Source organism: Cebus imitator, unplaced genomic scaffold (genome assembly GCF_001604975.1).
Source record: "Cebus imitator isolate Cc_AM_T3 unplaced genomic scaffold, Cebus_imitator-1.0 Scaffold54, whole genome shotgun sequence".
NCBI lineage: Eukaryota > Metazoa > Chordata > Mammalia > Primates > Cebidae > Cebus > Cebus imitator.
In genome coordinates this window covers 4167736-4183046 of record NW_016107369.1, presented here as the reverse complement: position 1 = coordinate 4183046, position 15311 = coordinate 4167736, and the positions used below count along the sequence as shown (strand labels likewise).

At 40.9% G+C, this 15311-nt stretch overlaps 1 protein-coding gene and 1 non-coding gene across 8 annotated transcripts in view; one reads left to right on the top strand and one right to left on the bottom strand.

Moving 5' to 3' along the window:
• Positions 1–5425: 5425 nt before the first annotated feature.
• The window catches only part of MLH3 (mutL homolog 3), a 33994-nt gene continuing 24108 nt past the window's right edge, over positions 5426–15311 (bottom strand). For 4 of the 7 annotated variants that reach the window (XR_005200294.1, XM_017528632.2, XM_037738538.1 and 1 more), the window contains 4 exons: positions 10964–10987; positions 10783–10861; positions 6820–6971; positions 5426–5846 (listed from right to left, as the gene is read on the bottom strand). Coding sequence is in view for 6 of the 7 variants with exons in the window: in XM_017528632.2 (XP_017384121.1) it covers positions 5727–5846; positions 6820–6971; positions 10783–10861; positions 10964–10987 (375 nt within the window). In the remaining variant the exon portion in view is untranslated. The remainder of the gene's footprint in view (positions 5847–6819; positions 6972–10782; positions 10862–10963; positions 10988–15311) is intronic. The other 3 variants (XM_037738535.1, XM_037738534.1, XM_037738536.1) reach the window with 1 other exon arrangement.
• Positions 8989–9095, top strand: LOC119471277. The gene has a single exon (XR_005200313.1). It is a non-coding gene; the product is annotated as a U6 spliceosomal RNA (small nuclear RNA).

Here is a 15311-nt window from a genome sequence, read left to right as displayed (position 1 = left end):
ATAAGTAGAAGCTCTGTCTCTTTCTGGTCAACTCTCACAGCAGCTAGAACAGAACTGCAGTAATGCATAGTTTTAGAATCTTTATGACCCCAATTAAGTAAACCCTATAGAGGCTCATCTTCCTATTTCCCCTCTCTCCCTTTCCCTATTTGAGGAGGGGCAAGTATCAGAAAGAGAGAATCTGAATTAAACAGGAGGAAACAGAAGTTCCATGTCAACTCACTGCCTATCAGCCTTGGTATCGGGATGCCCACCTCCCACCCCTGCCTTGCTGGCAGAACCCAGAAACTCAGCAAAAACAAACAAAAACAACTGTTGTAGCTTGGAGAGAATTAATAGAACTAGGATTTCATGAATGTGAAAGTCTTCCTGAATATGCTAAATAAACCAAGTTAGATAACAGTGCAATTTGTAAAGACACTGTTTCCCACGGTTTCTATCTTCCAGTTTGGGTAGAGGGCAGGAGAGGCACAATTCTTGGAACTTGAATAAGGAACAGAAATTCCTAATTTAGCCTCAGAAGAGACGTCTTTGAAAAATACCAGGAAAAACTGAAGTGTAAAATACCTCAAAGAAATCAATGCTGGTACCCATAGGATCATAAATTTCATGGATGTGCTTCAAAACTATTTCGCAAAGCAATCTGTTGCATCAGTCTTTAGGCTAATGAAGGCTGCCAGTCACAGTTCCAACATGGAAATACATGATCTGTAACACTACATCAGAACTGCTCTGCCATAAAGATAGTACCAGATGGTGACGTGATTATTTTAAAGGCATCATATTCTCCACCTGTCCTTGCAAAAACTCCCTTAGACATGCACCTAGTTGGCATGAAAGAGCAATTTTGAAATGTGGTTTGGAAGTGTTTTATATCTAGCCTACTTTGCTTTGAATTATTCTTTCATTTGCCAAAGAGCTCTTGCAAGATACTGCACAATGGCTAGGCAATTATTATTAATGGCAAAAACTGCAATTACTTTTGCACCAACCTAATACAGAGCTAAAGTCTAAGCTTCCAGTCTCTTGGCATCCCTCACATGACGGAGGGCAGCGCTTGAGCCTAATCACTCTTGAGATGGTGACTGCCTGATGTGTATATTAAATACTATGCTCAAGAGATGGATTCTTTCAATAGTTTTTTCAGGCATGTTACATTTAGAATTAAGACCTGCCTAGAAAAGAAGCCACTTAGTGCTGAAGAAACAAAAACTTGATAAGATTCCTAAAAGTCATCATTTATATGTAATATTCTTCCTAAAACACTGGGTTTGGGAAGATAAGAAATACATAAAAATAAAATTCTGCATTAACTAATATGAAAAAGAGGTAATGCAATGTTGAATAATGAGAAACTGCTAATTGCAGCCGCTAACTCCAAGCCACTTTTTTTGGATTGTTTGCCTGGCCCATCATGGGACATTCCTTACTTTGGAAGTAGCTAAGAGCAAGTTGTAAGGGCAGAGCCAGGCAAGGCTGGACAAATCCCACTTCCTCAGGCTGCTCCTCGAGTGAGGCTGGCTCGATAGAGTCCCCACATGCAGCACACTGCGATTCCCACACGGCTGGATCCTGCCTGGACCATATCCGATGCTTCTGGGTAAGCCTGAGTGCTCTATAACTAATGGGCCTGGGGTGAAAATGATCCAAGAGTTGGAAACATCCTAAGCCATGTGATAATATTTTTTCCTTTATATCCCCCACAAGTTCTGATATAATACATTTAGAAGGGACTCACTAAAGATTTACTGAATGATGAATGGAGGAATGGAAGGAAGAAGGAAAGAAGGCTTTCTTTAGTGCAGATTCTTCAGCATTTTGTTTTTCCAGACTTCCTTCTTTTCCCCTCTTCTGGACCCACCTGTTTGCCATCTCACCGTTGACAGGCAGTTTCATCTTAAGAGAGTAAAGACAGGCAGGATGGTGAGTGGCCAGTATACTGGGAGGTTCTCTCTGTTAGCAGACTTTTGCAAAGGGTTTGGATGGAATGGGTGGCTCTTAAGGTGGAAAACAAGTTGTGAGAGTCTGGTTCTGGGTGCCTGAAACTGCTCTTCCTTCACTCAACCGTGCCATGACTGGCTCCCACCCGAAGCTTCAGCTGAGCTAGCTTGTCAGGGCTCGCTACGAACTGCTGAGCCACATCTGTTCTCCTCACTTGGCATGGCTTCCTACGAACTGCTTAGTCACATCTGTTCTCCTCACTTGGCATGGCTTCCTCAGCCCGCTCCACATCTCAAGAACGTGGCCGTGGGCCCCCTCCTGCTCTGATCATTTTGCTTGCCTTGGTTTTTTCACTGTCTGCCGTGCCCAGATCCCAGGTGTTTATTTGTATCTGACCTCTGACTGCCAGGACCCCTCCATTCTTATATCTCATGTAGTTCTAGGTCCCCAGCCAGGTTCTGGATGCTGCCCAAGGCCCCTCCTCATTCTCCAGCTTCATTCTAGCCTACACTTTATGCTTTGCCTTAAGCTTTTCTGACACTAGCTCCTATTGCCATCTCTAGTCTTAATTTTGATAGGGGGACTGTTAGCGCCTCCTCTTTCAATAATAAAGGGCTAGCTGTAACTAGCTGTGACTCTGATCCCTAACACCAGAGGAAGCTACTATATTCTATCACTAGTTTCCTTGTCTTTCTCAGTGACTAAAGCTAAGCCTCTTGAAGGTAGAGGCAGCCAGAGGAACCTTCACGTCTCAATGAAGTGTTGATGAATGTCACAGAAAAAGGAACTCTCAAGAAAAGCTGCATTTCACATCTCATCTCTCAAGTTTTACTCTGAAGTTACTAAGGCCTTCAGCGACCAGAATCTAATAAAGTTGAATCACCAAGTTTATAAACTAACGAATTCCTAATAAATTAAAAATATAAGGGACAGCATGCAGGTAATAATGGGAATGAATGTGCAATTTGAAGTCACACAGACCTGGGTCTGAATTCTGGCTCTCATAACTAAGCCTTCAGTAAACCAGTGAACAACTCCGAGCTTCGGAAGTTTTATTATACAAAGGGGATAACCAGGTTCCTAAAAGGACTGTTCTCCACCTTTATTTCCCACTTTGTAAAATGGTGATAAAACTACCACCTTACCTCACAGACTGTCAAGGAATTAAGATAAAGTATGAGAAAAATTATTTTGTAAACCTTAAAGCACAGGTGTGAATGATTACCATTATAAATTACATGTATCTTTGTTCTTATGGCATCTGAATTAAAAACAACACAAAACCTTAATAGGTGATAAAGGTAATCTATTAGATATTTTTCTCTAATAGGTTGTTTTTATGCTGATGCATGCCCCTACACTTATAAATTATGAAAATAGAATAATTATCTCTTAAATTGCTTGAGTCAAGCTAGCCAGGAGCCTGGTTACATAATTCATGGAGAGCTTTTTCTAATCCTCTGCTACTCTCAAGAAAACGGTAGTTGGGATTACATATAGCAAACTCTTCTGAAATCATAATAAGAGGCATTGAGACACTTTTTTAAATCCCTCAAATTGGTCTGACCTTAAAAGATTTTAAAAACTCCCAGGACAGTTGGCTTCCATGCAGCCCTTGAGCAGGGAGGCGGAGGCCCTGAGGCCACGCTGCCACACTGGGCCTGGAGGCAGATCCCCTGACAGCCTGGCAAATCCTCTGAAAACTCCCTCCTTTCTAAGGTCATGTCTTCCCGTCTATAAAACACCCGTTTATATGTCTTTAGAAGAATAAAAGCCATTTTTAGACAGTAGGGCCTGTTCTTCAGGGTTCCAATTACGTAAATCTACAAGGATCCCCTTGAAAACAAGTGAAGGTTTTCCCTGAACCTCCTCTGGGTCAGACGCTAATGAATGCAATACTTTCATTGCTCCTGTAAGATTCACTTCAAGGCTGCTGGCAAAGGAACCTTTCTTCCATGAGCACAAATTGGTTTCCTGTATTAAAAAATGAGGAAAATCATGCCATTGATATAAAAGCCACTTTGAGCAGGCAGGTCAGGAAATACAAAAGTGGAAATTCTCATTGCATCATCTTACTAATTGTATAGCACCCCAGTTGCAATAAACATCGCCAGCTGGCTTTTTGCTTTTTTTTTCCTACTGTGCAATTTTACTCTATTGAGTCCTATTAACCACAAATCATGTGAAAAGGTGGGGGGAAATAGATTGAGAATGGCCTAACAAGCATTTGCAGAATGATCAGTCCTGGTCCCAAGTGAAATTATATGGGCAATAGATAGGCATAATGTAGTAACACCAAGATACCATTTGAAAGCGACCCAAAGAATCCTTGTCTCCTGAAAGAAAAAGTGTAAACATATTTGGTTAGGTTGAATATATGCTGTGTTTTGATATGACAAGTGCTTTCACATAAAGAGATATTTTATAAAGTACCCCCCACCAAAATCATATTTTATATGATAGAATATATTTTCTGGGAAGAAAAAAAAAGAAAAAAGAAAAAAAATTATATTTTAAAAACAAGCTTGGCCAGGCGTTGTGGCTCACGCCTGTAATCCCAGCAATTTGGGGGGGTGAGGCAGGCGGATTACAAGGTCAGGAGTTTGAGACCAGCCTGATCAACATGGTGAAACCTTGTCTCTATCAAAAAATACAAAAATTAGCCAGGTGTGGTTGTGCGCGCCTGTAATCCCAGCTACTCAGGAGGCTGAAGCAGGAGAATTGCTTGACTGGGGGGGTGGGGGGAGTGGGGGAGGCGGGGGGAGTTTGCAGTGAGCTAAGATCACGCCACTGCACTCCAGCCTGGGCAACAGAGACTCTGCCTCAAGGAAAAAAAAAAAAAAAAAAAAAAAAAAAAAAAAAAAAAAAAAAAACACCTCACAGTATTTTCACCATCTTACTAGTTTGGGATATGAACATCAGTCTCTGAGTTTTTAAAGAAAACAAAACAAAACAAAAAACCAGGAACAGGACTTTAAATTTTCTCTGTTCTATCCTTGTCTATCTATCTATCTATCTATCTATCTATCTATCTATCTATCTATTTAAGTACATACGGGGTTTCACCACGTTGGCCAGGCTGGTCTTGAACTCCTGACCTCAGGTGATCCTCCCACTTCAGCCTCCTGTAAAGTGCTAGCATTACAGGCATGAGCCACTGTGCCTGACCCCTTGTCCTTCTTTTAATCAATAGTTTTTAATCCCTAAAGTAACTAGAGGCCTGCTGAAAGACCTCAGGGAATGTTTTCACTGAAAGTAGAGAAACTCTTTAAGCCTGAGATGTAGCACGTGAAGCAGCAGCACAGGAAGTGAAGAAGACTGAAGGGAAAAGAGGGGCGCAATGGAGACACCGTGGGGGCAGCCTGGGAAAGCAGACTATCCCTTGGACTTGAGCATCAGCTGAATTAGATACACGCAAATGTGAAGCTTGAAAAAAAAAAAAAAACTGTATGAAAACAAAAATCAAAACCTTCAAACAACAAGCAACTGATCAGTCATTAAATTTTATCATTAAATAAGCAGCAAAAGGTAGACATTATATGGCAACCTTCTGTGTCCACGGATGCAAATGAATGAGCTGTCTTTAGGCTTGAATTCCATCTGGCTACTCAACTAGAGGAATCATCTGCTCAAGAAAGACTGACACAAAGAGCCCTGCTGTCTAAGCTCCTCAGGGACACTGGGCTGATTCAGTCAGGGTTGTGCCAGTACCTGCTGCTGCTGCTCTCTGCTCAGAGGCATACAGTGAACATCCCTTTGTTCCTTTTAGACCAGTGATTCTGTTCTCATGGTGGCTCACAGGGAGCCGTGGATTGCTGCAAGCTCTGCCTTGTATCACACTCTGCTTTTCCAAAGAGACGCCAGGCCTGGGCCATTTTGCGAAGTTTAGTGAGATTGGGTTTAATCTATGGGAAGAAAGGATAACTTCAATTAGCAGTATGAAAATCTAGGTAGCATACAAATATTTCCAAAGTATGCTGTTATAATCCATTTAGATTTCTAACTTCTAGATTCAACAGAGATTACAGATTTTTTTAAGGATCAATGGCAGCTCTTCGGCAATGGGGACAAAACTTTCCTCATATTTTTCTTTGTGAAACAAAGAGGTTTTAATGAAGTAAAATCAACTAGTTGAGTCAGAAAACATTAGTACCTGAAATCTCCAAGCAAGAAAAGATTTTATATTCCTTTGCAGGGAAAGGTTAGCAAAAGAAAAGATTTTGGAAAGCAGCAACAGGGGCATTCCTGTTATGCTCTCCATGTTCCCCTTCATTGAAGACTGTAACAAGGACAGAAGTTCTTAACTGAAGCCACTCTGTGCCTTTACTGCATTATCCACATCGTAGTTTGCAGGCTGCTGGGTAATCAGGACCAAAGCATAATGTAGAGATCCCTAGGCTTGGGTCCCTGCCTGATAATCCTCAAACCATAACTCGAGATCCTTGGGGATGGCCAGCTACAGTCACAGATCACCATTTCCAGCAGGTACTATCAAGAAGCCAGATGTTGAGGCTATATCATGCCAACAGTGAATTTGCTGTGCTTCTACCAACTTTCAGTAGCTTCAGGGAGAACTGCATCTTATCAAACCTAGAGCCAGGAGGCCACAGGTATTCAGGATATGTAAGTCTGTACCTGTGTTAAGTTTTAAAATACAAAGCCATTATGTGGGTGGCCTAACAGTTCAGTCTAAGCTCCATTTGGATTTGAGCTGGAAGATGAAATAGGTGAGGCTTTATGTGAAACTTCCAATGCAGATTTTGCAAAACTCCCCTATTTTGGAAAAGGTTAAGACAGATTACAGCTGGATAGTAAAAGCCAGAAAAGAAAGAGAAGATAAACTTTGCTCCCTCCTGCTCCTATTAGTCATTACTGTACCTGTTTTTCCTGCTCCAAGTGGTCTATGTCAGCTAATGGCAACATAGAAGGTCTCCCGTGAGCACACTGGAATGGCAGCTGGCACGAGGACAGAGCTTCAATAAGGCGGCAACTCTCCTCTAAGCTCAGGCCATCATTAAACTTAACAGCCCCTAAATGAAAGTGAAAAACAAGAAGGTTATAGTGTATATGGTGGGAAACCAGTGCTGACCTTGGGTCAGTGCCAAATATCTGGAAAAAGTAACATGTTTCTTAGGCTTCTTTAATGAGGCTTTAATCCTGCTTAAAATTGGTGCTTATGACCATGGATGAAACTCAGGCTCCAGGACTGACCTTCTGTCTCTCAGCTTTTTATTATGGAGTACTTTTCTTTCTAATTTCTGTAGGAGGCATTCCTTAACTTGTTAGGATCTTGCTTTCAGGGTTTTTCTCCAAGAGGCAAGAGGAGTATTTTTGCCTACTCCTTATAGGTTTGTGAAGTGAGATTATCTTTTTCCATGGATCATCCAATAGCAATCTCTGATTGTTTCCTTACAATGTTTACTTTATTTGCTTCTTTTTTCTAATTTCCACAATAATCTTCCTAATCTAAACTCATATTGTTAAACCTGCCTTTATGCATAATTTAACCCAGTCAACAAATGTTTATTAAGTATATACTTTGTACTGGGAGCTTCGCCAGGCAGTTAATGAGACAGATAATTTCCACCCTCATGGCGCTTATGATCTAATAGCTCTAACAGGGGAGACAAACATGAAGCAGATAATTACACAATAATTTAAATGATAAATGTAAGTACTATAAAATATGGGATATAAATATATAATAAGAAGACCAAACCTAGTTTAGGAGCTCAAGGAAGGCTTTCCTGGCAAAATGGTATTTAAGCTGAGGCCTTAGGTTAGGAAAGACATGGCTAATTGAAGGAGAGAAAAGTGTTTCACATGGAGGAAAAGCCCAGTGCAGAGGCCCCGAGGCTGACAGATGTTTAGCCTACAGGAAGTGTAAGACCAAAAACGCAGGCCAGGATGTAAAGAACAAAGTGGAGAGTGATGTGATGCGATGCTGGCGAGGCAGGCGGGGCCAAACCACGAAAACCCTTGTGGGCCACAGCAAAAAATTACATTTCTATCTCAAGAGCAATGGGTCATCACTGACACATTTTAGTGAGAAGAACAACATGCTCGGAGGGATATTTCAAAAAGATTCCTCTGGGTGCTGAGAGAAGAGTGGCTTGAAAGGGAGTCAAGAGTGGATGTGAGGAACTAAGTAAGAGGACTCAACAGTGGCAAGAATGAGGGAGGAGACAGACTGAATCAGATGCATTTAAGATACATTTTGAAAGGGGCAATGATGAAATTTGGTGATGGAGGAGTATTAGTCTGTTCTCAGCCTGCTATGAAGAAATGTCCAAGACTGGGTAATTTATAACAGAAAGATCATTTAAATGACTCACAGTTCCACATGGCTGGGGAGGCCTCAGAAAACTTGCAGTCATGGCGGAAGGCAAAGGAGAAACAGGCACCTTCCTCACAGAGTGGCAAGTGCCAGACGCTTATAAAACCATCAGCTCTCATAAGACTCACTCACTATCATGAGAACAGCATGGGGGAAACTGACCCCATGATCCAGTCACCTCCACCTAGTCCCACCCTTGACACATGAGGATTATGAGGATTATAATTCAAAATGAGGTTTTGGGTGGGGGCAGAGTCAAGCTATGTTCGAGTATATGTAAGGAGTAATGATAAGATGAAGGGGAAAGGACTTCAGGATTTTTGCAGGAGACAGACTAATGATGGAGTGTGGTTATAAAGCTGGGAAAGACAGGAAGTGAAGAGAGAAGAAGGCTGATGGAGGATAAAATGGGGAGGGGATCATTGGGTTGGAGACCCCATTGTGTTGACCACAATGATAGCTGCAGGGGATTCTGTAACTGTCATGATCCCTGAAGTATATTCCTCTAATACCATTTTCTTTGATTCTTTTATTCATTCATTCACTCGTTTATGAGACAGAGTCTCACTGTATTGCCCTAGCTGGTCTCAAACTCCTAGACCCTCCTGCCTCAGCCTCCTGAGTAGCTGGGATTACAGGTGTGTACCACACACCCAAATCCCCATTTTCTATATTGTATCATATTACTCTGTTCACAAGAATCCTCAATGGTGTTTGCTTTGGCAGCACATATAATAAAATTGGAATGATACAGAGAAGATTAGTATGGTTCCTGAACAAGGATGACATGCAAATTCCTGAAGCATTCCATCTTTTTATAAAAACCCTAGAAGAAAACCTCAGAAATACCATTCTGGACATAGGCCTTGGCAAAAATTTCATAAGAAAGACTGTAAAAGCAATTGCAACAGAAACGAAAATTGACAACTGAGACTTAATTAAACTAAAGAGCTTCTCCACAGCAAAATTAACTATCAACAGAATAAAGGGACAACTTACAGAATGGGAGAAAATATCTGCAAACCGCATCCAACAGAGGCCTAATATCCAGAATCTATAAGAATTTAAATAAGTCAACAAGCAAAAACCAAAACACCCTATTAAAAAAAGTGGGCAAAGGACATGAACACACAGTTCTCAAAAGAAGACATACACATGACCAACAAGCCTATAAAAAATGCTCAACATTACTAATCATCAGAGAAATGCAAATCAAAATCACAGTGAGATACCATCTCATACCAGTCAGAATGGCTGCTGTCAAAAAGTAAAAAAATAACAGATGCTGGCGAGGCTGCAGAGAAAATGGAACACTTACACGCTGTTGGTGAGAAATATAAATTAGTTCAGCCACTGTGGAAACAGTTTAGAGATTTCTTAAAGAGCTTAAAACAAACTGCCATTCAACCCAGCAATCCCATTACTGGGAATATGCCCAAAGAAATAGAAATCATTCTACCATAAAGACACATGTATGTGTTATACTCACTGCAGCAGTATTTACAATAGCAAAGACATGGAATCAACATAAATGCCCAACAGTGGAGGACTGGATAAAGAAAATGCGGTACATATACACCATGTAATACTATATAGCCATAAAAAAGAACGAGATCATGTCCTTTGCAAAAACATAGACAGAGCTGGAGGCCATGATCCTAAGTGAATTAGAAAACCAAATACTCTATGTTCTTACTTACAAGTGGGAGCTAAACACTGAATACATACTGGACACAAAGAAGGGATAATAGACACCTAGGCCTACTTGAGGGTGGAGGATGGGAGGAGGGTAAGGATGGAAAAACTACCTATTGGGTACTATGCTCATTACCTGGGTAACAAAATAATCTGTACACCAAACTCCTGCGACACGCAATTCACCCACGCAACAAAGTGCATGTGTACTCCCTGAACCTAAAATAAAAGTTGGGAAAAAAAAAAAATAAAAAAACAAAATGAAAAAAAAAAAGATACGTTGGTTATCCAGTGAGGAAAGTATTGTAGAAAATTTGAAAAAAAAAAAAAAAAAGAACACTTGCTAATTCTAATGCCCTCTGTATGAAATCCAAAAGTTCTGCTGTGACCTTCTAGGCTCCTGTTCTTTCTTACCTGCCTAGTTTCTTGATACTCTTCGCCGCTTCTCATATAACCAACTTGTTGCTGTTCTGTGTCTCTGCACAGGCTGTTTCCTCTCCCTGCAGTGAATTCCCCCTTCCATGATGTGAATCCATGTTCCTCAGCTCATTCAAAATTCAACTCAAAATGCATCTCCTCTAGAAGTAATTCCTCCATTCATATAGGTCAGGGAGCATTATAGTAAAATTTGTGTGCTTGGATTTTGTTTTAGTAAAAGTGATTTTTAAATGTATATTCAGTTTCTTGATCTAAACTGTATTCTCAGAGTCAAGTGAGAAATGTGCCTTCTGCTTCTTTCATAATTCCGGCACCCCTACCAGGGCTCTGCATGTAGAGGTGCTCGATCGCCGCTCTATTAAAGGGCTTACCATGGCAGGCCTGGGATGCCAGCACCTTCTGGACAGTCAGTGGCAGGATCCCTTGGATGCCTCCTGTGGTCTGGAGTAGCTAATGCACAAACACATTGTTAACAGGAAAAAGAAATGGGGCAATGAAGCCTTTTATGTGTGGCACTTCTGCGTGAAACCCCCAAATAAGAGAAAAGCTTACCTCCACTTGTTCTCGGATAAATTCCTACAAAGCAAAAGGAAATAGGCTTTAATCTACTGTTAACGTTTTACTTCCCTTTGATAGTTTACAAAATATCTCAATTTCCTTCTTTACATCATGCCTCCTGAAGGAAAGAGTTCCAGCAATATAGCATTTGGGTACAAATTTATTTGTTGTAAGGCACTTTGAAAAGGAAAAAAATAAGCAACTGAATGGAACTCTTATTGAACATAGAAAACATTTAGCTACTGAGACTTCCTCCAGAGATAGCTTCTCAACTAATGAGGTTATGTAGCTAGTGAGAGTAGCCCTGATGATTCAACCAATTCAAAACATCACGAAGGCTTCTCACTAACAGGCTGTCTGTTTGTGTGTATAATCTTAGCCAGAACAAGTGTAATATTACACACAAACTGAGAATAAATACACAACAACCTTCAACACAACCACTGCTCAGTATAACACTTGCTTAAATATCATAAACATAAGTAAACAGTCACTTTAGTTCCCACGGGCTTTTTGGGGGACAATTCCCTTCAGGTCAGAAAGTTTATTTTCTGAGGCATTTTTTTGAGAAATTTCTCCTCCCTTGTATGTCTCTGTCCCTGGGGTAAACTTTTTAACAGTTATATTCCTGTGGATATTAAGTTTTACAAAATAACTTTAAAGAAATTTAAAGCAGACACTATTTCATGCTACCAATTTGTTTAACCTCTGGAGGTAAAAAGAAAAAAACCTGTTGCACATTTAATGATTTCTTTATAAGAAAATATCTCTTTACTCTGGAAATGGCTACATGTAAATCTGCCTCCTAAGATTACAACATGTAATTTTCTTGTAGCTTGGGCAGCTGGAAGGATGGTGGTGCCATTGACAGAGAAGGGACACAGATGAGGAAGAACAAACCTGACTGGGGGTTCCATCATGAAGCTGGTTTTGGACACAGTGAATGGGCCTTCAGGTGGAATGCCCAGTGGATAGGCAGACTTAAACGATCTAGTACTTGGCAAAGAAATCTGGGCTGTACCTATCTATCTTAGAGCTAACAGCATATATATTTTGATAGTATCAGAAGCTGGAGAAGGGCCTTGATGAAGCAAGATTGTCCAGGGAGAATATGGAGAATGAAAAGGAACAGAGAAAAGGGTGGAGCCTGTGGAACATCAGCATCTAGGGTGCATATGTTTTGGCAAAGGTCTGGCAAGCTACAAGTACATTTTCTTTAAAAATCAGACTCAGGAAATTCTCTTCCCTCCTTCATCTATCTCTAGTCTGCCACGCCTATAAATGAGCACGGTTACCAAGAACTAGGTAGTAGATACTATATTATCTACAATTTAAAAACCACATTTTCCCAAACAAACCTAAACAGAAAGATGTTCTCATAATACTCAATCCACTCACAAAGTTTAGTGTGGCTGGAGAGCAAACCTAACTGCTCTGCTATTCTATCTTGTGTTTGTATATCTGGGATGGAAAAACATCCATTTGTAAGCCTGGTGAAGGGGAGATGGGACTCATCTCAATCCATTTTACATCATTTAATGCTGGATAATTTAATATTCTTATTTTATTTATTTAATTATTATTTTTAATCTTTTGAGACGGAGTCTTGCTCTGTTGCCCAGGCTGGAGTGCAATGGCACAATCTTGGCTCACTGTAACCTCCACCTCCTAGATTCAAGCAATTCTCCTGCCTCACACTCCTGAGTAGCTGGGATTACAGGCACCTGCTACCATGCCTGGCTAATTTTTATATTTTTTAGTAGAGACGGAGTTTCACCATGTTGGCCAGGCTGGTCTCAAACTCCTGACCTCAAATGATCAGTCTGCCTCGGCCTCCCAAAGTCCTGAGATTACAGGCATGAGCCACCGCTCCTGGCCTAATTTAATATTTTTAAAGTCTCATTCATCAGGCTAGAAGACAGAGCTTTATAGAAAGATGTATTACTGATCTTTCAACTGCTAGGATTCAAGTAGCTACCTCCTCAAAACACCAAAACTGTTCCAGCTTCTTCCAGAATCACACAAAATCCTTCCTGATCAACCTGACATAGCATAATCAAGATTTTCTGAAACCAGAAGGTTTGTTTCCATTGCAAGTAAACTCCTTAACAGTAGTCTTTGAAGTTCCTTCAGGAAAAGTTTTTCTTATAATTTTCTGGTTACATATTTAGGGATTGAATTACAATAAAAGACTCTAACAGATCCTATCTTTTGGATTTAGGACAATTTGGAGCAGGAGTCTTACATCTGTGGGGAGGAAAGAGCTTCGCTGGAAGCAGCGCAAAGTCTGTCTGATCCAAAGGCGATTCTGGAAAGGGCAAAGCCAAGATGATCCAAGAACTGACTGGCAGCTTTCTTCCTCTCAAATGTTTCACCCTTGGCCTGCAAACGAGCTTAGGTCTTTTTTGTCTTAAAGCAAACAAAAGCCTTTCCTCAGCTTGAGTCCCACCACACTTCCCACACCTCTAACCTTTAGCTATCAACCCATCTCTCTTTTTCTGTGTGTAGCCAAAGTTCTAGAAAGAGCTGTCTACTTAGCTTCATGCACTCCTGACTACACTCTATCTTCTGCCCCACCTCATCCCCAGGAAATGATTCCACAAGACAACTGATGTCCTCACAACAGCCAAGTCCAACGTTTCAGGCTCGACTTCATAGCCATTATTGACCATTCCCTTCTTGTTTAAAACTTTTCTTGGTTTTGGCAATATTACTTTTTCCTGGTTTTCCTCCTTCCTCTCCAACCAAACATCTTCAGCCATCCTTAGAATTTTCTCTTTTCAGCAGAGCTTTCCAGACCTTTGCCAAAACATATACACCCTAGATGCTGATGTTCCACAGGCTCCACCCTTTTCTCTGTTCCTTTTCATTCTCCATATTCTCCCTGGACAATCTTGCTTCATCAAGATCCTTCTCCAGCTTCTGATACTATCAAAATATATATGTTGTTAACTCTAAGATAGATAGGTACAGCCCAGATTTCTTTGCCAAGTACTAGATCGTTTAAGTCTGCCTATCCACTGGGCATTCCACCTGAAGGCCCATTCACTGTGTCCAAAACCAGCTTCATGATGGAACCCCCAGTCAGGTTTGTTCTTCCTCATCTGTGTCCCTTCTCTGTCAATGGCACCACCATCCTTCCAGCTGCCCAAGCTATAACCCTCAGAATCATTGTTGCTTCTCTTTTCTCCTTTATTCCTTTCACATTCGATTGCTCACCAAGTCCTCCAGCTTCTGCCTCCCAAATTCTGTCTCAAATATCCTCTCTACTACTCCCTCTGCTACTGACTCAGTCCAATCCTCATCTTCTCTTACCTGAACCACTGAAATAACCCCTCAGCAGCTCTCCCTGACTCAAAGCTTCCTCTATCAATCTATCCTCCAATGTATCCACTATATCTGTCTTCTAATTTTAGATATTACAATTTTAGATATTGCTAAAGCACTTCAGACTTCTACACAGGGTTGATGTGGATGCGCCTGTGCTCCAAATAAAGAAAGCTAAAGGAGTAGAAACAATAATGGAAAAGGCAGGACACCATGAAAAAGGAACAGGTAGATTAAAAAAAAAAAAACAACTTCTGAAAATAAAAAATATAGTCATTGAAATTAAAAATGTAGTCACTGAAATAAAAAACTCAGTGGAGAAGCTGACCATATAATTAAACAGAAGATGAAGAGATACTTTAGTTCACCAGAAGATAAATGAGGAGATTTCCCAGAATGTATCACAGAGAGAGAAAGCAATGGGAAATATGAAGACAGCTGAAGAGGCATGGAGAGTAGAAAGATAAGGCCTAGTAGATACCTGGCAAAATTTCCAAGAGACAAGAGAGAGAATGGGGAAGAAACAACGTTTGAGTTGATAATGACTGCACACTTTCTAAACTAAAGAAGCATACTGAATCTCCAGAAGGAAATGAAAATAAATCCATACAAAGATACATCATAGGGAAATTACAGAATACCAAAGATAAAGTGAACATCTTAAAAGCAACCAGAGGGAAAATCAGATTACCTACAGAGTCATAACTGGATTGACAAAGGACTTCTTCAATAGCTAAAACAGAAAGTCGGGCCGGGCGCAGTGGCTCACACCTATAATCCCAGGACTTTGGGAGGCTGCGGCAGGCAGATCACCTAAGGTCAGGAGTCCAAGACCAGCCTGGCCAACATGGTGAAACCCTGTCTCAACTAAAGATAAAAAAATAAGCTGCGTGTAGTGGTGAGCACCTATAATCCCAGCTACTTGGTAGGCTTAGGCAGGAGAATCAGTTGAACCTGGGAGGCTGAGGCTGCTATGAGCCGAGGTCACCCCACAGCACTCCAGCCTGGACAACAG